Raw genomic sequence first — 20494 nt, forward strand, 5'->3', positions numbered from 1 at the left:
AGTGGAGACATCTTTTGTGGTAATAGCAGAAAAGACATCATTTTGATACAGATGTTTCAGCAGCCAGAATATGAGAATTAAAGACATTAATTTCTCTCCAGTGTACTTTTTCATATTTTATTTATTTCATTTTTATATGCAGTGACTGTGAGGATACATGATCCATACCACCTTATAAGGTAAAGCTCTGACCCAATGAAAGAAATGCAGCTCTCAGAAATTAGTCATGCAAATGAGAATAGTTTAGCAACATGATTTCACTGACAATTTATTGCAGGGGTGTCCAACCTGTGGCCCAAGGGCCACATGCAGCCTCGTGAAGTATTTTCTGCAGCCCAGGTCGAGGGAGATGCAGTGTTTTCCTCTGCTGCCCCCGGGTGTTTACCGTCTTGCCGGCTCCCTCCTCTTTCTTGCTGCAGCGTTTGCGTGGCCCCAGAAAAGATTTTTTCAGCCGGTGCAGCCCAGGAAAGCCAAAAGGTTGTTGGACACCCCTGATTTATTGGATAACCCTTAGATCTATATTCAAGAGGATTTAGACACTAAGACAGGGACTGAAAAGTGAAAAGAATCAAAAGGAGGGAAAGAAAGGGAAAAGGGAGAAAAAAAAAGAAAGAAAAATATTCATTTCTTTTTTATTTCCCCAGGGGTTGGTCAGCTTTGTGGGATTTTAATATGTTTATGTTTCTTACCCCCACCCTTTTACTAAACCATGATAGTGGTTATTAGCGCAGGGAGCCATACTGAACAATCCGCGCTGTTCCTGACGCTCATAGAGTTCCTATGAACGTTGGGAGCAGCGAAGAGCATTCAGCACAGCTCCCTGCGCTAATAACCACTTACATAGTAACATAGTAACATAGTAGATGACGGCAGATAAAGACCCGAATGGTCCATCCAGTCTGCCCAACCTGATTCAATTTAATTTTTTTTTTTTTTGTAATTTTTCATCTTAGCTATTTCTGGGCAAGAATCCAAAGCTTTACCCGGTACTGTGCTTGGGTTCCAACTGCCAAAATCTCTATTAAGACTTACTCCAGCCCATCTACCGTACACCCTCCCAGCCATTGAAGCCCTCCCCTGCCCATCCTCCACCAAACGGCCATACACAGACACAGACCGTGCAAGTCTGCCCTTAAGTAAAAGGGTGGGGGGTGGGGTTAGTCTTATTGTACTTTTCTTGTATTTATTATTTGTTGTTCCCTTTGTCCCTCACCTAGATTTGTGGATAGGTGGGTTATAAATACAGTGATATCTTGGAATCCGAACCTAATCCGTTCCAGAACCCTGTTCGAGTTCCAAAGCGTTCGAGTTCCAAGACAATTTTTCCCACTGAAAATAATAGAAACTGAATTAATACGTTCCTGGGTCCCACAAACTCAAATTTTAACAAGAAATACACTGGATTTTAAGGTAAAATATTAACAAATATTCCAAAGCAGCATTCAGATTCTGGGGCACAAACACACACATGCAATGTGCAGGACGTTCAGATTCCAAGACAAAATTTACTGAAAAAAAAAAAAAAGTTTGGATTCCAAGTCGTTCGAGTTCTGGGGCGTTCGGATTCCGAGGTACCACTGTACTTTCAAATAAAATAAATAAATAAAATAAATACTGTTATTTTATTCAGTAAATAATTACAAAATCCATATGAAAAGAGATACAAATGCGCATGCACTATGGCTCTCTTATACTAAGCCATGGTAGAAGCTTCTACCGCAGCCCGGAGCGTTCAATGCTCCGACGCAACTCTGATGCTCATCGGAATTCTATGAGTTTTGAAGCAATGTCAGAGCATTTAGCACTCTGGACCATGGTAGAAACCTCTACTGTGACTTAGGCCCTCTTTTACAAAGGTGCGCTAAGCGTTTTAGTGCGCACTAAATCAACGCATGCACTAACCGCTAACGCATCCATAGGATAACATGCATATAGTACCTGATTAGCACACTAATATTTACCGCACGCTAAAAAGCATAGTGCACCTTTGTAAAAGAGGGGGGTTAGTAAAAAGGAGGGGTTATATTGGCTTACAGTAAAACAAGACAAAAAGATATACATTCTGTTTATTTTTTAATGATGAAGAAGGAAAAAAATGTCTTGCATGCCCAGAAGGAAACAGTTCCAGAGCAATGTGGTAGAGAAATGGCCCAGAGCAGATATGGGGCCAACTTTAATGGAGGGAGACTCACAATAATAGAGGGGCAAAATAAGAAGGAATATAAGATAAGATGACTGAAAAAAAAAAAATAAAGTGACAGTGGGATAGACCCATGGAGTCATTGTGAATGCAATTTCCAGAAGCCATTTACCCAGGTAATTCACTACGCATCCAGCTAAATATACAGTATAAGCAGAGATAAACATAATCTGTTCTTGTCCAACCCCATTTTAGACAAAATGTAAAAATTGGACTTGAATCACCCATGTCAGGATACTGCCAGTTCAAGCAGTATTTTAGAAAATAATCCCCTGTTAAATCACAAAAGGATTGTGAAAAATTGCAAGAGACTGGAGAACTGTGCCTCAAAATGGCAGACGACATTTAATGTGAGCAAGTGCAAAGTGATGTATGTTGGAAAGAGGAACCCGAACTATAGCTATGCGATGCTGGGTTCTATGTTAGGAGCACTGGTATAGTAGGGGGGGGGGGGCAGATTGCCCTAGGTGCCATTTTGTTGGGGACATTGGCACCTCTCCGTCCCCCAAGCCACACTCGCACCCTCCCTTCCCCGCCCTTCATAACTTTTTTAATCTTTGCCAGCGTGAGAACTACTCTAGCCTGTTGCATGTGCCAGCCTGGCTCCTTCTGAAATCACTTCCGGGTTGCAGGGCCAGGAAGTGATAACAGAACAACAGAGGGAAAGCCAGCGTGAGCAGCAGGCTAGAGAAGCTGCTCGCACTGGCAAAGATTTTAATAGGTACGGGGTGGGAAGGGAGGACGTGGGTATGGCATGAGGGCACAGAAGGAGCTACTCTTTTTCTTCCATCCCTTGAGTAATAATTTTTGCTTTACTTCTATTGGTGCTTTTTCAATAATTTGTGTAAAATTACTGGTGTTGGAGTATGTGCCATTTTTTTTTCCTGTTTTAGGCTATTATTCCCCTTCCTTTTCTTCATTTTTAAACTATTATGTAAACTGCCTTGTTGTTGTATAATGAAATTCTAGAAAATCAATAATATAAAAGCTTATAGTCATCGTGCACAGCTAATTATAAAGTAGTAAAATGTTCTGCAAAGGTTGACTGCAACTGTATTGGTGGGCTTTGATGTTAGGCTTCAAGACTTACTCAGCTCTGAGTCATATCTGCCTTTTCTTTTAGTTATATTGAAACTGCTAACAGCTACATCTAACCACTATACAGCTTCCTACACATGATCTATTCTTTCACTGCAAAGTGTAGCGACAGAGAGATTTTTCATGTTCCACACAAAAAAAAGCAAATGCTGCTTAGCTTTCATAAGGCATACAAGTTTTGGTAGCTGTAAGACGGAAATAGTTGACTGGTGAATCAACATCTTCAATCACGTCACTGATTTATTAACCCAGGATGATAATGTTCAGAAGGAAGGAAAGAAATACTCTCTCTGCAGGGAAGAAATTGGATTTTCATTAAAAGATTAAAAAATATATCACTGCAGTATAGATGATTGCTATGTGCTGCAAACTGTAATGTTTCATTTGCTGCAGACCTGCCAGAATGGAAATAAAAGGCTGAGCATTGTATTCCAAATAGGTTATTAAGTACGTATGGACTAGTTGCATCAAGTGTGTCAGAATCCCAAATATCCGGGGGCGGATTTGAAGTACAATCATCCATCAGTAACCCTATGGAAGAGAACAGAGGTTCCTTGTTCCCCCTATATTCAGATCAATCACTCTATTAGCCTCTCTACCCCTCCCTTTACCATGCCAATGTCCTGTATGGTAAATCAGAAAACAAACAATAAAGGTGACTGATCGATGTTCAGTTTCCTTTATTGAATGAAATGACTCGACACAATCGTGTTTCAGCCCTAAGGGGCTTGCCTTAGGAGTCTGGATACTCAATGAAGGATCATAACCATAAAGGTACGTAGTCTTCTATTATCGGTGCCACGATTGCTGCCAGAGAGTATGCCGCTGTCATTGTAAAGTGAAAGTGAAAGTAAAACTTTACAATGACAGCGGTATACTGTACACTCTCTGACAGCAATCAGTCACCTTTGTTGTTTGTTTTCTGCTTTCACGGTTTGTGAAAGCAGTATCTCCTATTTTTTTGTGACTACAGGTATATAGTAAAACCAAGACCACTGAGCATCTTCAGAAAAATTCAAACAGATCATACCAGGCCTTGTGCACCGAGAAGGTCTGTGTTGCCCACCTCGCCCTTGCATGTGCTTCCATCCTGACAATAATAATAATAATAATAACTTTATTTTACTATGCCGCCAACACCCAAAAAAGTTCTAGGCAGTTCACAGAATAAAAGGACTGTACAATATTCCAATTATGAAAAATACAGTATGAAACTATGACATAGCCATCAATCAAGTAACACATTTTTTGAACAAATAGGTCTTAACTACTTTTCTAAAAGTGCAATAAGATACGGATTGTTGAATCAAATCGTCTAACCATACTTGAACTTTACCTGCTTGATAAGCCACAGATCGATCAAAATACTTTTTATAATGGCAATTTTTGAGATTAGGAAAAGTAAATAAACCAGTACGCCAAGTAGACCTAGTCGAACAGTACAATTAAAAATGAGTGAAAAGATATAACGGAGCTAATCTGAATAACATCTTATAGCAAATACAAGCAAATTTAAAAAGTGCTCTTGCTTCCATTGCCAACCAGTGCAACTGACGATAATAAAGGCTGACATGTTTCTGTTTTTTCAATCCAAAAATTAAACGGACCGCTGTATTTTGGATTAGCCTTAATCTTCCTAGGATGGTTTTATAAGCTCCCAAATAGATTATATTGCAGTAGTAAAAAATAGATAAGATTAATGCTTGAACTAATAATCTAAAAGAGTTAGGGTCAAAATATTTTTAACGGTATGCAATTTCTATAACGCAAAGAAACATTTCTTAACAAGCATATCAGTATGTTCCCCCAGGGTTAAATGATAGTCAAGTATAACTCTTAGAATTTTAAGAGAAGAGACTATTGGATATTCTTGTCCTCATAGATAAAGAGTTTTATCTGTAGTTTTATCGTTAGGACTAGCCAGGAAAAATCTGTTTTTTTCAGTGTTTAAATTTCAACTTGAATTCAATAGTCCATTGTTCAATCTGATTTAGAATAAAAGTGATCTGTTTTTTTTATTTCAGTTGTAAAAGAAATAACTGGTATCTGTATTGTGATATCATCAGCATAAATGTGAAAAATTACATTTAAGCTTTGTAAAAGACTGGCCAAGGAAGCAACATAGATGTTCAACAAAGTGGGTGATAGTGGTGAACCTTGAGGTACCCCACAAGGGTTACTGCAAGAATTGGAATACTGACCATTACTAAAGACTTGATACAATCTTTTTTCCAAGAAATTCTGAAACCAATCTCGGACATTTCCAGAAATTCCCATAGCATCCAAACATCCCAATAGAATCTCATGGTCTACCAAGTCAAAGGCGCTACTAAGATCAAATTGAAGTATTAGTGCAATAATGCCAAAAGGCAGAGCCAATGCAGCAGAACTTCTTAGGCCCTCTTTTACAAAGGCGTGCTAACGCATCCATAGGATAGCATGCACGTGTTTGCATTTAGCGCATGTTTAGAGCGTGCTAAAAAGCTTAGCGCATCTTTGTAAAAGAGGGGGTTAGTGTGTGTGAGCTGGAAAGCCCTGCACTGAATTCTCTTTCTGGAGATCCTGTCATGGCACACAACCAGACTGAGGGGCAGTAGTGGAGACAATGCTACAGCACCTCTTAAAAACTGGCCTCATCACTTATTACAGGCAGTTTTCGAGTTGCATACGCCTGACTTATGTACAACTCGTACTTAAGAATGTGGTTGCGGCTTCATCTGATTTCACTGAGCAGCATTTCTAATGGCATAGACTCCTACACTTCTCCTGCAGCATATTCAGGAATGATGCATGGCCACATTAAGAACAGTGTGTACCGTATTTTCACGCAAATAACACGCACCCGTATAAAACGCGCACACGTGTATAGCGCGCAGAAACCACGATGATAAGCACAAAAACTTTGGTATAACGCGCTCACGATTATACCGCGCATGCTGCCCGACTCTCCGTTCACCCCCCTGACTTCCGTGCACTGCCCCGCCTCTCCGTGCGCTGTCCCGACTCTCCGTTCACCCCCCCTGACTTCCGTGCACTGCCCCGCCTCTCCGTGCGCTGTCCCGACTCTCCGTTCACCCCCCCTGACTTCCGTGCACTGCCCCGCCTCTCCGTGCGCTGTCCCGACTCTCCGTTCACCCCCCCTGACTTCCGTGCACTGCCCTGACTTTCCGTGCGCTGTCCCGACTCTCCGTTCACCCCCCCTGACTTCCGTGCACTGCCCCGCCTCTCCGTGCGCTGTCCCGACTCTCCGTTCACCCCCCCTGACTTCCGTGCACTGCCCCGCCTCTCCGTGCGCTGTCCCGACTCTCCGTTCACCCCCCCCTGACTTCCATGCACTGCCCTGACTTTCCGTGCGCTGTCCCGACTCTCCGTTCACCCCCCCTGACTTCCGTGCACTGCCCCGCCTCTCCGTGCGCTGTCCCGACTCTCCGTTCACCCCCCCCTGACTTCCGTGCACTGCCCCGCCTCTCCGTGCGCTGTCCCGACTCTCCGTTCACCCCCCCCCTGATTTCCATGCACTGCCCTGACTTTCCGTGCGCTGTCCCGACTCTCCGTCCACCCCCCCTGACTTCCGTGCACTGCCCTGACTTTCCGTGCGCTGTCCCGACTCTCCGTTCACCCCCCTGACTTCCGTGCACTGCCCCGCCTCTCCGTGCGCTGTCCCAACTCTCCGTTCACCCCCCCCCGACGTCCGATTCATCCCCCCCCCGGCAGGACCATTCGCACCCCCACCCCGAAGGACCGCCGACTCCCCGACAATATCGGGCCAGGAGGGAGCCCAAACCCTCCTGGCCACGGCGACCCCCTACCCCCACCCCGCACTACATTACGGGCAGGAGGGATCCCAGGCCCTCCTGCCCTCGACGCAAACCCCCCTCCCCCCCAACGACCGCCCCCCCCCAAGAACCTCCGACCGCCCCCCCAGCCGACCCGCGACCCCCCTGGCGACCCCCACGACCCCCCCACCCCCCTTCCCCGTACCTTTGGTAGTTGGCCGGACAGACGGGAGCCAAACCCGCCTGTCCGGCAGGCAGCCAACGAAGGAATGAGGCCGGATTGGCCCATCCGTCCTAAAGCTCCGCCTACTGGTGGGGCCTAAGGCGCGTGGGCCAATCAGAATAGGCCCTGGAGCCTTAGGTCCCACCTGGGGGCGCGGCCTGAGGCACATGGGCCCAACCCGACCATGTGCTTCAGGCCGCGCCCCCAGGTGGGACCTAAGGCTCCAGGGCCTATTCTGATTGGCCCACGCGCCTTAGGCCCCACCAGTAGGCGGAGCTTTAGGACGGATGGGCCAATCCGGCCTCATTCCTTCGTTGGCTGCCTGCCGGACAGGCGGGTTTGGCTCCCGTCTGTCCGGCCAACTTCCAAAGGTACGGGGAAGGGGGGTGGGGGGGTCGTGGGGGTCGGCCAGGGGGGTCGCGGGTCGGCTGGGGGGGCGGTCGGAGGTTCTTGGGGGGGGGACGGTCGTTGGGGGGGAGGGGGGTTTGCGTCGAGGGCAGGAGGGCCTGGGATCCCTCCTGCCCGTAATGTAGTGCGGGGTGGGGTTAGGGGGTCGCCGTGGCCAGGAGGGTTTGGGCTCCCTTCTGGCCCGATATTGTCGGGAAGTCGGCGGTCCTTCGGGGTGGGGGTGCGAGTGGTCCTGCCGGGGGGGGGGGATGTATCGGACGTCGGGGAGTCGGCCGGGCAAGAGGGCTTGGGCTCCCTCTTGCTCCGATCGTGGATGCGGGTGCGGGTGGGAGCGCGTGCGAGTGGTCGTTCGGGGTGGGGGTGCGAGTGGTCCTGCTGGGGGGGTGAATCGGGCGTCGGGCGGGGTGGGAACTATGTTTTAAAACTTTCGTATACCGCGCTCACGCATATAACGCGCGAGGGGTATGCGCGGTAGGTAAAAACGCGTATAACGCGCGCGTTATATGCGTGAAAATACGGTAGTTGTTCATGCTGTACCTTAGAGGAAACACTGGTGGGGACAGTTGGCCCTTTTATTTGCTGGGAGCAGAGGTAGGCAGCAAGAATCTTAAAATCTACAAGTTCTGAGTTACATACAAATCTGACTTAAGAACAGCATAACTCATTCTTAACCTGGAGACTGCCTGTACTGCATTTGGGCCTACAAGTATCATACTCATACTTTTAATCCTTTATCAGACAGTGGTGCCTCAAGGGTTTATCTTTAACCCTTTCAGGACCAAGGGACATATTTGTCCCATAACTTTAAAATCCTATAAATTTTGATTGGGATAGTCTACAGTTCTAAATTTGATATGTACGGATTCCATATGATACTGCCTTTATGTAAACAAACTGGTTCCGACATTCATTCATTAGCGTCGTTGCCAGATTGACGAGAAGATTCACTTGCCACACTGTCCATAAGCCAGAAGTGTGATTTTTTTTTTAAAAAAAATAATGATATTTCACAAAAAAAAATCAATTTTTTTGGCATCTGCAAGCCCTTTTTACCATAAAAATGTCGTCAAAACCACAAAAATTGGCCTACGATCCTTATGGTCCTGAAAGGGTTAACCTTTGTAAGATTTTGCCAGTGAAGTACAGGCATCTGCCTGGAATGGAATCAGTTTAAATTGATGAACATAAAAGTAGAGCTTACATTTCATCAAATATGTACCAATAGAGACTGACACATAACAAACAAACAAAAAAGAATTGGCAAGTTCAATATTCCAAAAACATTAGCAAAAAATGTCAACATGTAGATAAAATCATAGAAGATGGTGAGTTTGTAGTACATTTCCATGCATTCTGGACTATATGTGAAGATTTGTTTAAACCCCTCTTTTTACGAAGCCACGTTAGGCTTTTATATTTCTGGCCAAAGACAGTATTAGCTCCGACACTCATAGAATTCATGTGAGCGTCGGGGCTACTACCGCCGTGATCAGAGATTAAAAAGCCTAACGTGGCTTCGTAAAAGGGGCCCTAAATGAGTTGCTGCAATTAAATGAGCTGCTGCAATGCAAATTTGTGCAAAACAGTTCATTATTGGGAAAATTTTACAAATCAGTCAAATGAAAAATGCTTGGCAAGCTTCTTCTTTTTTTAAAAAAGAGAAGTTATTTTCATGGCAAACTGCTCCAGATTTTTCCCAAACATGCAATTCACCCTAATTATTTACCAGTCAAATTTGTCCCGACACTACCGCCTTCAAAAATAATGTCTGACTCCTAGTAATAAATTTCTGTTTCATGGGAGCTTTCTCTTGAAGGCCATGGGGGAAGGCTGATTCTTATTTATTTATTTTTTTTCTATGTATTTTTCTGGCTTTTGAAAGTATCTTAGGGGTCCTTATACTAAGCTATGTTAGGCACCAACGTTTGTCTAATACAGCTTAAAACGGCATACCAATGGATGAGTTCAGGTGTCCTTTGGTAACTGCTAAATCTGCATGTACCAAAAAGTATTTGGAGTTTTTTGAGGGGGCATGTCAGAGGGCAGAGAGGGTGTTTCTGCATTAAACAATGCAGTAACATTACCATAAACTAACTGGTTTCTGCTAGATTATTACATGAGCCCTTACTGCCTACAAAATGGGCGGCGATAACTACTTACATGATCAGTTTATTTAATGACCATGCACTAATGTAATATTAAAGCAATGTCATTAATGCAAAAATAGAAAACTGGCCATTTTACAGCTGTTGTAAAAATGGTGTTAATGCATGGGAAAAAAAATCACACACAGATATGCTAAGGCTTTTTGCCACAGATTTGTAAAATGATCCATTAGTAACTTTAGGCTTCACTTAGAGATAGAGAAGGAAACTGACCCCCTCTTTTACAAAGGTGTACTAACCGATTAGTGCACGCTAATCGAATTAGTGCACACTAAACACTAATGTGTCCATAGACTAACATGCACGTGTTAGCATTTAGGGCTCCTTTTACATAGGCGCGCTAGCGGTTTAATGTGCGTAATAGCGTGCGCTAAACTGCTGGATGCGCTAACCGCTACCGCCTCCTCTTAAGCAGATGGTAGTTTTTTGGCCAGTGCGGGGGTTAGCACGTAATGAAAAGTCAAGCATGTTAACCCCGCTGGCGCGCCTTTGTAAAAGGAGCCCTTAGTATGTGCTAAATCGATTAGCACACGCCAATCGGTTACTGCACCTTAGTAAAAGAGGGTCTGAGTATCAGAAGCAGCACAGAGCATTCAGCATGCCAGCCTATGCTAAAAAAAAACAACAAAAAACAACACTTCCATGGATTTGTAAAAGGGGGAGGGATAATTTGTTAATGAATCTATGGTATTGTTTTCTCTCTGTGTATATAAGTTATAATACGCTGTTAAGCGGAATAGAAATTTAAAAAATAAAATAAATAAATGTGTGTTGGATCCAGCCAATGGTCCAACAATACACCACTGATATGAATACTTCCTGAATAGACAATATTCATAAATAGTGATTCATCTAAGCAGCAGAATAAAATAGAAACAGTGGAGGTCCAAGAGTGTAAGTGTCAAACATATTCCTAGCATAATTATTTAAATATAAATTACCATTACAGCTCAATTTATATAGATTATTTAACAGGCGCTCGGACATTCAAACATTCAAAAATATATAAATGGTCTGCTCATAGCCCGACATATTTATAAACGACTTCGATATATACTGTTGTAAGAGCATTCACATTTTTATTTACAGATACAATCAGAACAAGTTAAATAAAAACAAAAATATAAATAAAGAATTAAAGCTCAAAATAATATAATCAAGCTGCGTTAGGTTTTTATATTGCTGGTTTTTATATTGTGGTTAAAACTCTGATTCTCATAGGCCGGCGATAAAAAAAACCCACCCTAGCAGAGCTTGAAAAGGGGGCCTATATGACAAAATATTGCTATATAGGGCTCTTTTTATCAAGGCGAGCTACGGTGGTTAGCGCGTTGGACACTTCCTCACACGTTAACCCCCGTGGCAGCCTAAAATCCTAATGCCTCGTCAATGAAGGCGTTAGGTACTAGCGCGGCAGGAGGTTTAACGCATGATATTCCGTGCGTTAAACCGCTTCCGCGCCTTTGTAAAAGGACCCCATAGTCTCACAAACAAATTTTAAAAAATATTCAATGAAAAATTTCAAGGAATGGTGATACATACAACAAACTAAGGGTGAAATTCATCAAGAAGTGTTATGGCCTTAACACACCTTAATGCATGTTAAGTGACAACATATATTAAATGCTAAAAACCCATAGATTGGGCTTTTAGCATTAAAGGCATGATTCTAAAAAGGCATCCAAAATTTAGTGTGCACTAAATTGGTTAGCACACCTTAATAAAAGGACCCCTAAGTGATTTTTAGTCAGATACTGAAGCATTTTTCCCTATCTGTCTCGGTGGGCGGAACTCAATCTAATGTACCTCAGGCAATGGGGGATTAAGTGACTCGCACAAAAACAAGGTCTCACCGATCACTATACAATAAGTGATCTACACAGAGGAAAAGGATCTCAGAAACCTACTTGATTAATCAGGATGAACCTTAACCAACCTCCTCTTTTACAAAGGCGCACTAAGCATTTTAGCATGCGCTAAATATTAGCATGTGCTAAACGCTAATGCGTCCATAGACTTATAATGGGCGCCTTAGCGTTTAGCTTGCACTAAAACGCATAGCGCACCTTAGTAAAAGGAGCCCCAAGTCTTTTCACATTCCACGTTTCTATCATCAATCCTTAAAAAACCTCTCAATACTATTTGTTATCAATTTTTTGTATTCAATATTTTAATAATCCTTTTCACTATGTTAATATTCATGAAAAAAATATTAATTCATGCTGCGTGCTGAACACATCTTCTTAAACATGCTTCAAATATCAGCCCTGGCCCAATGGGACCCATTTTTCCATACTAAACCGGCTTCATTAAAGGTTCTCTCAGGCTGCTGAAATACTCTTGCTCTGCTGCCAAACACTGTCACTCCCTGGGCTGCTATTGGCAAAAATGATGTCATGCAAGTTTTTTTAGGATCGATGATAGAAACGTGGAACTTTAAAAGACTTGGTTAAGGTTCATCCTGATTAATCAAGTAGGTTTCTGAGATCCTTTTTCTCTCTGTAGATCACATGGAAGGGCATTATCAAAAGAAACAACTAAGTCCATTTTAGACATAGGAAGCTAGTCGCTCAATGTTGGCAGAAGCAAAATGTCCATTCCCAAAAAGTACATCCAAAATATTTTTAAAATAAAATCATCTACCTGTACATTCAAGTGTTTAATTGGCCAAATCACAACTACGTCTATCCTTATACCACATTCTCGACTCAAAATTTGTCCAAGTCCCAAAAATCCAGAACAAGACCTTTTAGATGTGGGATGCCCACTCCCTCCACCTGGAATCCCCAAAGTAAACCTGAATGTCTGCGGCAGGAAAAGTGCATAATTTCTCCTGCCACCACCTCACTGAAACATCCACCCAGCAGGAGGGATGCCCGGTCCCTCCTTCCATAACCCTCAAAGCTGCGCCACCCCTGAAAGTCCACGGCAGGAGGAATGCCAAATTCCTCCTGCTGTCACCTCGGTGAGACATCCATTTGGCAAGAGGGCTTCCCACTCTCCTGCTGGAATCCCTCTTCCCTCCCTCCAAGACATCCACCGGCAGGAGGAATGTCCAAACCTTCTTGCCAGAACCCTCCCTAAAAGATCATTGGCAGAAGGGCTGCCTAGTCCCTCCTGCCGGAGCTCCCCCCCCAAAAAAAAAGCATGCTCCCCAACCCCCCCCCAGCCCACTGGACCCCACCAATGCCTTTTTTAGTTGGCTGACTGAAGGGATGCTTGCTCCCTCCAGCCATCAGGCTCGCCTTCAGAGAATGGTGGGCCTTCCCTTTTCCTATGCATCGTGGGATGCACTGGGGAGAGGCCTAAGGCCCTGATTGGTCCAGGCACCTAAGGCCCCTCCCATAGGAGGGGACATTAGGCACCTGGGTCAACCAGAATCTTAGGCTTCTCTCTCGGTGCATTCTGGGATGCACTGAGAGTGGCCTAAGATTTTGATTGGCCAGATCCTTTAGGCCATCTCAGCAGCAACCCAACCTATACAGAATCTAGCCCTTAGACCTGGTTTTACATCGTCTAAGTCACAACGTATAAGTTCTGTTCAGGTAGCCTCGTAAAACTTTTGATTATTCCTGCAGTTTGACTATATCTAGGTTGGCCCACATCCCACCCTTACCACTCCTTCAAAAATGCCCCTTTCAGCTCTGGGCACACAGCGGCATTTAGAGACCTAAAAAGTCTCTGGATACGTCTAAAAACCCATTTTGATTATCGACACTTGGACAACCTGTCTTTTAGGTCTTCCAAGTGCCAACTTGGGTGGGTTTTAGATATATTTTTTTTTGATTATGTGCCCCTTAGTGTATAGTGATCAATGAGACCTTGTTTTTGTGAAAGTTTCAGATTTTTCCACTGACTGTCTCTTTTGAATAGTAGGATTAAGTACCTTGCCCAGGGGCATAAGGAGCAGCATGGGATTTGAACCCCAAACCTCAGGGTGCTGAGGCTGTAGTGCTAGCCCACTGTACCACACACTCTCACTAATTGGTGCACTAATTGGCTACACTGATTAACAACTAATTAAAACTCAATTTAAAAAGATTAATTGGAGATACCTAAGGGTGCCTCCAAAAAGGCTACAGTTATCCATCATACGAAAGCACCTTATGACGTCTAATACCATATTTCCAGCTCCTACCTTTCATGTATCTGTGATTCTGCAAACGGCACTGTTGCGTGATTGACATGCAATCAGCAGCCATTTTTAGGCAGCTGCTAATAACGGCGCCGTTTACAGAAACCGGGCCTTAGTGTTTGCTAATTCCCTAACATGTGTTAAGGCCCTAATGTAGCTTGATGAATTTTACCCTAAGTTTTCTACAGTGTTATTTAGCAAAGCAAAGCAAAACAAAATGGATTAATGTCAGTATTTAATGGAAGAGTCTGTAAAATGAACAGACAAAAGAAGGGCCTGGGTATTCCACAATCAAAAAACGGAAGTCCAGACAAAAAAGAAGAAAGGACGGTGGAATGCATTGATCGTGACAAGGCGTTTATTAAGTCAAGTCAAATAAAATAAAATGAAATAAAAAATTCTCCACTTCATGAATGACTGACATATGATGTAATACGGGCCAAACACGGTCCGTATTTTGGCAAAAAGCTTTTTTCAGGGGTCTAGGTCAGTATTCACTTAATGGTGTAAAAGATAGAAAACAAAAAATGGATAAACCTTGTCCATGAGTCACTAAGTAAAAGCCTTGCCCGTGTTGGGTCCGTATTACATCATGTCAGTCATTCATGAAGTGGAGATCTTTTTTTTTATTTCATTTTATTTTATTTGACTTGTCTTAATAAATGCCTTTTCAAGATCATTGCATTCCACAGTCCTTTCTTCTTTTGTGTTTAGAGTCTGTAAAAGCTAACTACACAAATGTGCCCTGGCTCCACTGATTTCAATGGAGCCCCACTGCAATATTCCTATAAGAGGGGAATTCATTAAGAGGTATTAGCGGCTTAATGTGCTTTAAGGGAATTAATGTACGCTAAATGCTAAGAAACCCATAGGAATAAAATACGCTTCTTAGCATTTAGCGCATGTTAATTCCCTTAACACATCTTAAAGTCCTAACGCTGCTTGATGAATTGCTCCTAGTATTCTTCAGAGAGACTGATTGTGAAAGAGGCCATATTCATTGTTATCTGAGACTTATCTGCTTGTATATACAGTACATAATATCCAATATGGAAGTGGTTTGATAAAAAAAAAGCAAGTTAAACAATGCAGTCTCTATTGAGGGCTATACACTTAGTACAGTGTGGTTCCAGTTTTTTTTGTATTGTAGTAAAAATAGCTTATAAAAAAACTGAAAACCCATTAGACTAAGGCCAGGAAGGGCGTCCTATACTTAATCGGGCATAGGCCCATCCAAAATAAACCCGATTCTGTAACTGAGGTCCATGTTAGACACGCATGTTAGACACCCGGTTACAGAACCGGGTTACTGTAGACGCAGTCGCTATACTTATCGTGCCAAGGGATCTCCCTGCCACGATAAGTATTGTGGTCGTGGCTTCCAGTCCCCCCATCCTCGTAGAATCACAGCAGGAAGGTGCCCATCCCCTCCTGCCTGATGACCGCCCATCCTTTCTCAAAGATCGATGGCAAGAGGGTGCCCAATCCCTTCTGCCGGACCCTAATGAATCCCCTCCGTCCCCGAACTCCCCCAAATGATATGCCCCAACCCCCCCTCCCTGGAACTTCCTCCCCCCCCCGGGCTCACCTAGCAAATATGCTGGCCGGCCAAGTCCTCACACCAGCTTGCCGGCAGGCCCGTCTCCATCCAAATGAGGCGGGCCAGCACCTCCCCTGCCCAACCCACAGGAGCCTAGGGCCTGATTGGCGCAGACACCTAAGGCCCTGCACATAGGAGGGGCCTTAGGCACCTGGGCCAAAATCAGGCCCTAGGCTCCTATGGGTTGGGCAGGGGAGGTGCTGGCCCGCCTCATTTGGATGGAGACGGGCCTACCGGCAAGCTGGTGTGAGGACTTGGCCAGCAGGACACAGTTTACTAAGGGCTCCTTTTACTAAGGTGTGCTAGTGGTTTTAGTGCGTGCTTACCGCGTGCTACAATGCCATGTGCGCTAGACGCTAATGCCTCATAGAGCTTGCATTAGTATTTTTCATTTAGTGCGTAGTTTGCGTGCGCTAATCTTCAGCGCGTGCTAAAAACATTATCACACCATAGTAAAAGGAGCCCTAAGTGTATAGCCCTCAAGGGAGACTATATTGTTTAACTTGCTTTTTTTTTTATCAAACCACCCTCATATCGATATTATGTACTGTATATACAAGCAGATAAGTCTCAGATAACAATGAATACGGCCTCTTTCACATCAGTCTCTCTGAAGAATAATCACATACCATTTGATTAATAAGCTATCTCATTTCATATTCTTTGTACAAATACTACTCTAAAGAACTACAAAGACAGATGAAATAATTACCATTATTTTATCTTAATTGATGCTCTATTTTAGTCTCTAAGACTGTCAACTATATTGTGAATGAATCTAAGAACTTCAGGTCTAACAGAGAAATTTCAGATAAAACTTTTGCATAATGTTCTTTACGTTTTATAAACTTGCTTAAAATAATATCAACATGTATAAAAAGTCAATAGTTTTTAAGGAACGTAGGTTTGCCATGAGCTAAATCCCCCCCAAAGAAAAGACACTAGCCGTCAAGAACAGATTGATAAAAGTAGATGTTGAAAAGCCTGAGCACATTAGGTGAAAAAAAAAAATACAAATAAATGAGTCTGCATAGCAGGAAAATTTCAAGCAACTGCTGAGGTTTACATCAGGGAGAGCATCTCAGCAGGACGTTGAAAAATTAGAGTTTAACCCAGATATCAGATCATTTATATTTTAGTCTGCTCTTTTCGTGGAAAAATATCAATTGTGTTTAATTATTCAAGACAGATTCAAGAAAAACTGTTGGTAGATTATCTAAAACAACAGCATACTCTCAATGGACTGGGAAGCTTACACATCTGTTGGTTACATAATGCTGCTGCACTGAGTTTTCATACCAGCAGAAACAATTATTCCAATTCCTACCTTCTTGGACTGCCTGGAAAGGGTTGTTTTCGTCCACAAATGTCACAGAAAATGTGATTTTTTCTGTCTGCAAGATTTCTTCATTCTGGTTAAGGTCGGCAACTGCCATTCGAAACACTTCGTCATCCTTTTTGGCAGATTCATCAAAAATTGCCCCTGGAAAGAAGAAATATTGTTTATTAAAGATTCAGCTGCTTAAGAAGGAACAAAAAGTCTCCTGCAGAACAGCCTTTTGAGGTGTTAGCTACACTTGCTTATTTTTAATAAAGAATAAAAGGCTAGACATTCAGATGTTGAAAATGTTATATCAAATCAGGGACATTTAATTGTATGTGCTTGGAAATCAATCTCTTCTTGATTTCAACATGTAAAAATCCTAACCCAAAGGATTTGTTCTATCATTTAGGTAGGGTAACCAGAAGGGAGACTTTTTGGCTATTCCTAGTTTTTAAATTATATCCTAAAGTAGTATAATATTTGTAGTCCATGATGCTATCCACTGAAATCAGTGCTGCAGGTCCTATAGTGCACCATTATGAGGTTTGAGGAAATCCAGGGCTGGTCAAAAAAGTCTCTCTTCTAGAATGGATAACCTGGTCACCCTACACTTAGCAAATTGCCCCCCCCCCCCCCCTCTCAAACTAGGCCTACCTACTTTTCAATCTGTGCCATCCAAATCCAAAGGTGATGTAAGACAACATTTAAGCCCCAATCCTCCCCTCCCCCCAAGGGACTTTTGCAGCAGAGCAACATTAGAACATTACAGTACGAGTTATTTGAAGAAGCTTGATTGAGAAACACGTTGAACCCAGAACCTGCTGTATACCACTCATAGATTTTTCAGATAAGTTCATGCAGTTTTTACACTTCTCATTTTTTTAATTCTCTTAAGTAATTTTAAAAAAGTACAATGTTTAGAGGTGACAGTTACGGAACATTCATCTGTTCAGGTCTCTCCCCGAGGTCTGATATTAAATGATCTCTGAGCATTACAAAAAAAAAATGTGAAAAATAAATTTAAATCTATAATCACCTTTCAATATAGTTAGAACCACTTCTAGTTTGTTTTTGGGTTGTTTTTTTTTGTTTTGGGGTTTTTTTTTGGGGGGGAGGGGGGGTTTGCACATGCTTTATTTTGGAAGTGTGCCAATATCATAGATTGTTGCTTCCCTGTTTGCTTTGGAGCACCCTATACTTAGGACACTTTTTCAAAAACCATTCCTGGATGTCATGCCTCATCAGTCAGGTTTTCAATATCAACACAACAAATATACATGTGATAAATATGTATATAATATAAATCAATTGTATTTAAACGTGCCTCATGCATATTCATTATTGTAATCATGAAGACCTGCAGGAGAAAATTGAAAAGCATTGCTTTAGAATACTACTGTTGAAAAACTGGAAAACATACTATGGACCAGATTCAATAAACGGTGCCAGTATTTGTGGCTGCCTAAGAAACGGCCGCCAATCGCATGCCAATTATGCACCAGCATAATTTGTAAAATTGCAGCTGCTTTTAGCAGAGGTGCCTTAAATGTAGGCCAGCGACTGTTCAATTTCTCCACACTTCAGAAGTTTGAGCTGATAGATTGGAATAGTTTTCTGCTGTATCTAATTTAAGTATCGTCTGCTCCTGATGAAGACGACGAAGCAGAGCTCTGTCGAGTAGCAGTACCTTTCCCATACAGGATTGAGCTAAGTACTCCTCGAGTGGCAGTACCTTTTGAAATAGGACTGGCTAAGCACTTTCTTGAAAACAAAAACAAAAACTGTGCATACAGATGTTCTGGAGATAATTTATTAAACACTGACATATAAAACCAATTTAAAAAGTATAATGATAAAAAAAACTGTGATAAAAATCCAACCGGACCCTACACGGTCCGTGTTTCGGCAAACACGCCTTCCTCAGGGGTTCAATGGTTTGCAACCTCACATATAAAGAATTGGACTGAAAACAGTCTATTATCTTTAAACATGTGAGCAAAGAACACCACAGACAAGTTGAAGTAGCAAAAAAATGTTAAGGAGACAGTATTTTTTATCATTGTACTTTTTTTAATTGAATTTTCATGGTTTTATATGTCAGTGTTTAATAAATTATCTCCAGAACATCTGTATCCACAGTTTTTGTTTTCATCGGTGGATTGTTTTCACTGTGGATCATTGGGTCTCCCCATTTTTCTTTGTTGTAAGTACTTTCTTGTGCATTACAGCTCCTGATGAGAATGTCCCACGAATGAAGTGGTGGCATGAACAGTTTGTAGAAAGATGAATTGTAATGAACTATTATGAATTATTATGATGAATATATGAATTGCTATGAAGAAATATGAATGTTTTATAGGATTCTTACTTCTTCACTTTTTGATCTTTTACATATTTTTCTTAGCATTTTACAATTTACAATGTAATCTTATGTGGGTTTTTGAATATCCATTTATTTATATATGTCTTCATGAATTTTTCGATGATTCATGCATTTAGGGTTTTTTTCATGTATTACTCTAGGTTTATAGCAATTATTCCACGGTTCTTATGAATTTTTTGAAATATTCTTATGCACTTTACAGCCTATTTATGTGATTTTATTTACTCATTTATTAGGGCATCTTGAGGGGTTTCTTTATATCAGAGTGTATTTTTTTATCAATTTCACTAGCTTGCAATATTTGTAGCACTTTGCACTTTATATTATAATTGTTATTGTGTATTAAGGCAGATTCTTGGGAGTCTATATAGTTTAGGTTAATTCTTCTCCTCGGTGTGACTGTTTGACCTTGATCTAGTCATCATCTTATTATTTTTTTTTGCATGGTTTGCACACTCAGGACTAAATGATGTATGAGGCAGTCCTCATTTAGACTCATGTCTGGTGCTGGTCACCTATGAGTTGCTGCCTGAGCTCAAATCCCTCGTTTACACTTTGAGAGCTCATACTGATGTCCGTTTATTTATAGTATTTAAGAATAGGTTTTCATTTTCAAAGGCCAAACCCTCTCCCCGAGGATTGAATCAGTTAAGCCAATTATAGATTGCACTACTTTTAAGGTGCCAGTCTCATGCTTACGGAGGCACATAGGGATGCCTAAGGTCACATCTGGCGTATACCATGCCACCGCCAGCCTTAGACATCCGTGCCCCTGATTGGTTAGTTAGGTGACAGTAGGATGACTACCTCCACCTAACTGCAGCCTGTCCTGTACAGAATTTTGGCCCATTTGCACAAAACTTGATAAGATGAGGTATATTATTCTGTTTCTGTTTTGATCAAAGCAGTGTATAATATGATAGAATTGTTTAGTAAAACAAACAACAATATAATAAAATGTGCTACATTACAGTGTCAATACAAACATCAAGAGACTCAATGCAAAGAAATCTCCCACCTGCATAATCCCTCTAAACCCAAGGATATATGCACATCGAGTCAGCATGTGCTGGAACTCATTCTCTTTATCGACTTGGACACATTTCAACCATCTATTGATGCTAAAAAATAATCCTTCATAGACTCCTGTCCCCTTCCACTAATGGTTAAAGTCCCAGACAA

The 20494-nt window shown here is 42.2% G+C and overlaps 1 protein-coding gene across 3 annotated transcripts in view; it reads right to left on the reverse strand.

Annotated features, from left to right (window-relative positions):
- Positions 1 to 20494, reverse strand: part of GRID2 (glutamate ionotropic receptor delta type subunit 2) — a 2335100-nt gene that overhangs the window by 1788050 nt on the left and 526556 nt on the right. For 2 of the 3 annotated variants that reach the window (XM_033958336.1, XM_033958346.1), the window contains exons 2-3: positions 16933 to 17088; positions 4329 to 4388 (exon numbers count right to left, since the gene is read on the reverse strand). In XM_033958336.1, coding sequence (XP_033814227.1) covers positions 4329 to 4388; positions 16933 to 17088 — 216 coding nt within the window. Of the gene's footprint in view, positions 1 to 4328; positions 4389 to 16932; positions 17089 to 20494 lie in introns of those variants that run through there. The other variant, XM_033958356.1, reaches the window with a different exon arrangement.

Source organism: Geotrypetes seraphini, chromosome 1 (assembly GCF_902459505.1).
Source record: "Geotrypetes seraphini chromosome 1, aGeoSer1.1, whole genome shotgun sequence".
NCBI lineage: Eukaryota > Metazoa > Chordata > Amphibia > Gymnophiona > Dermophiidae > Geotrypetes > Geotrypetes seraphini.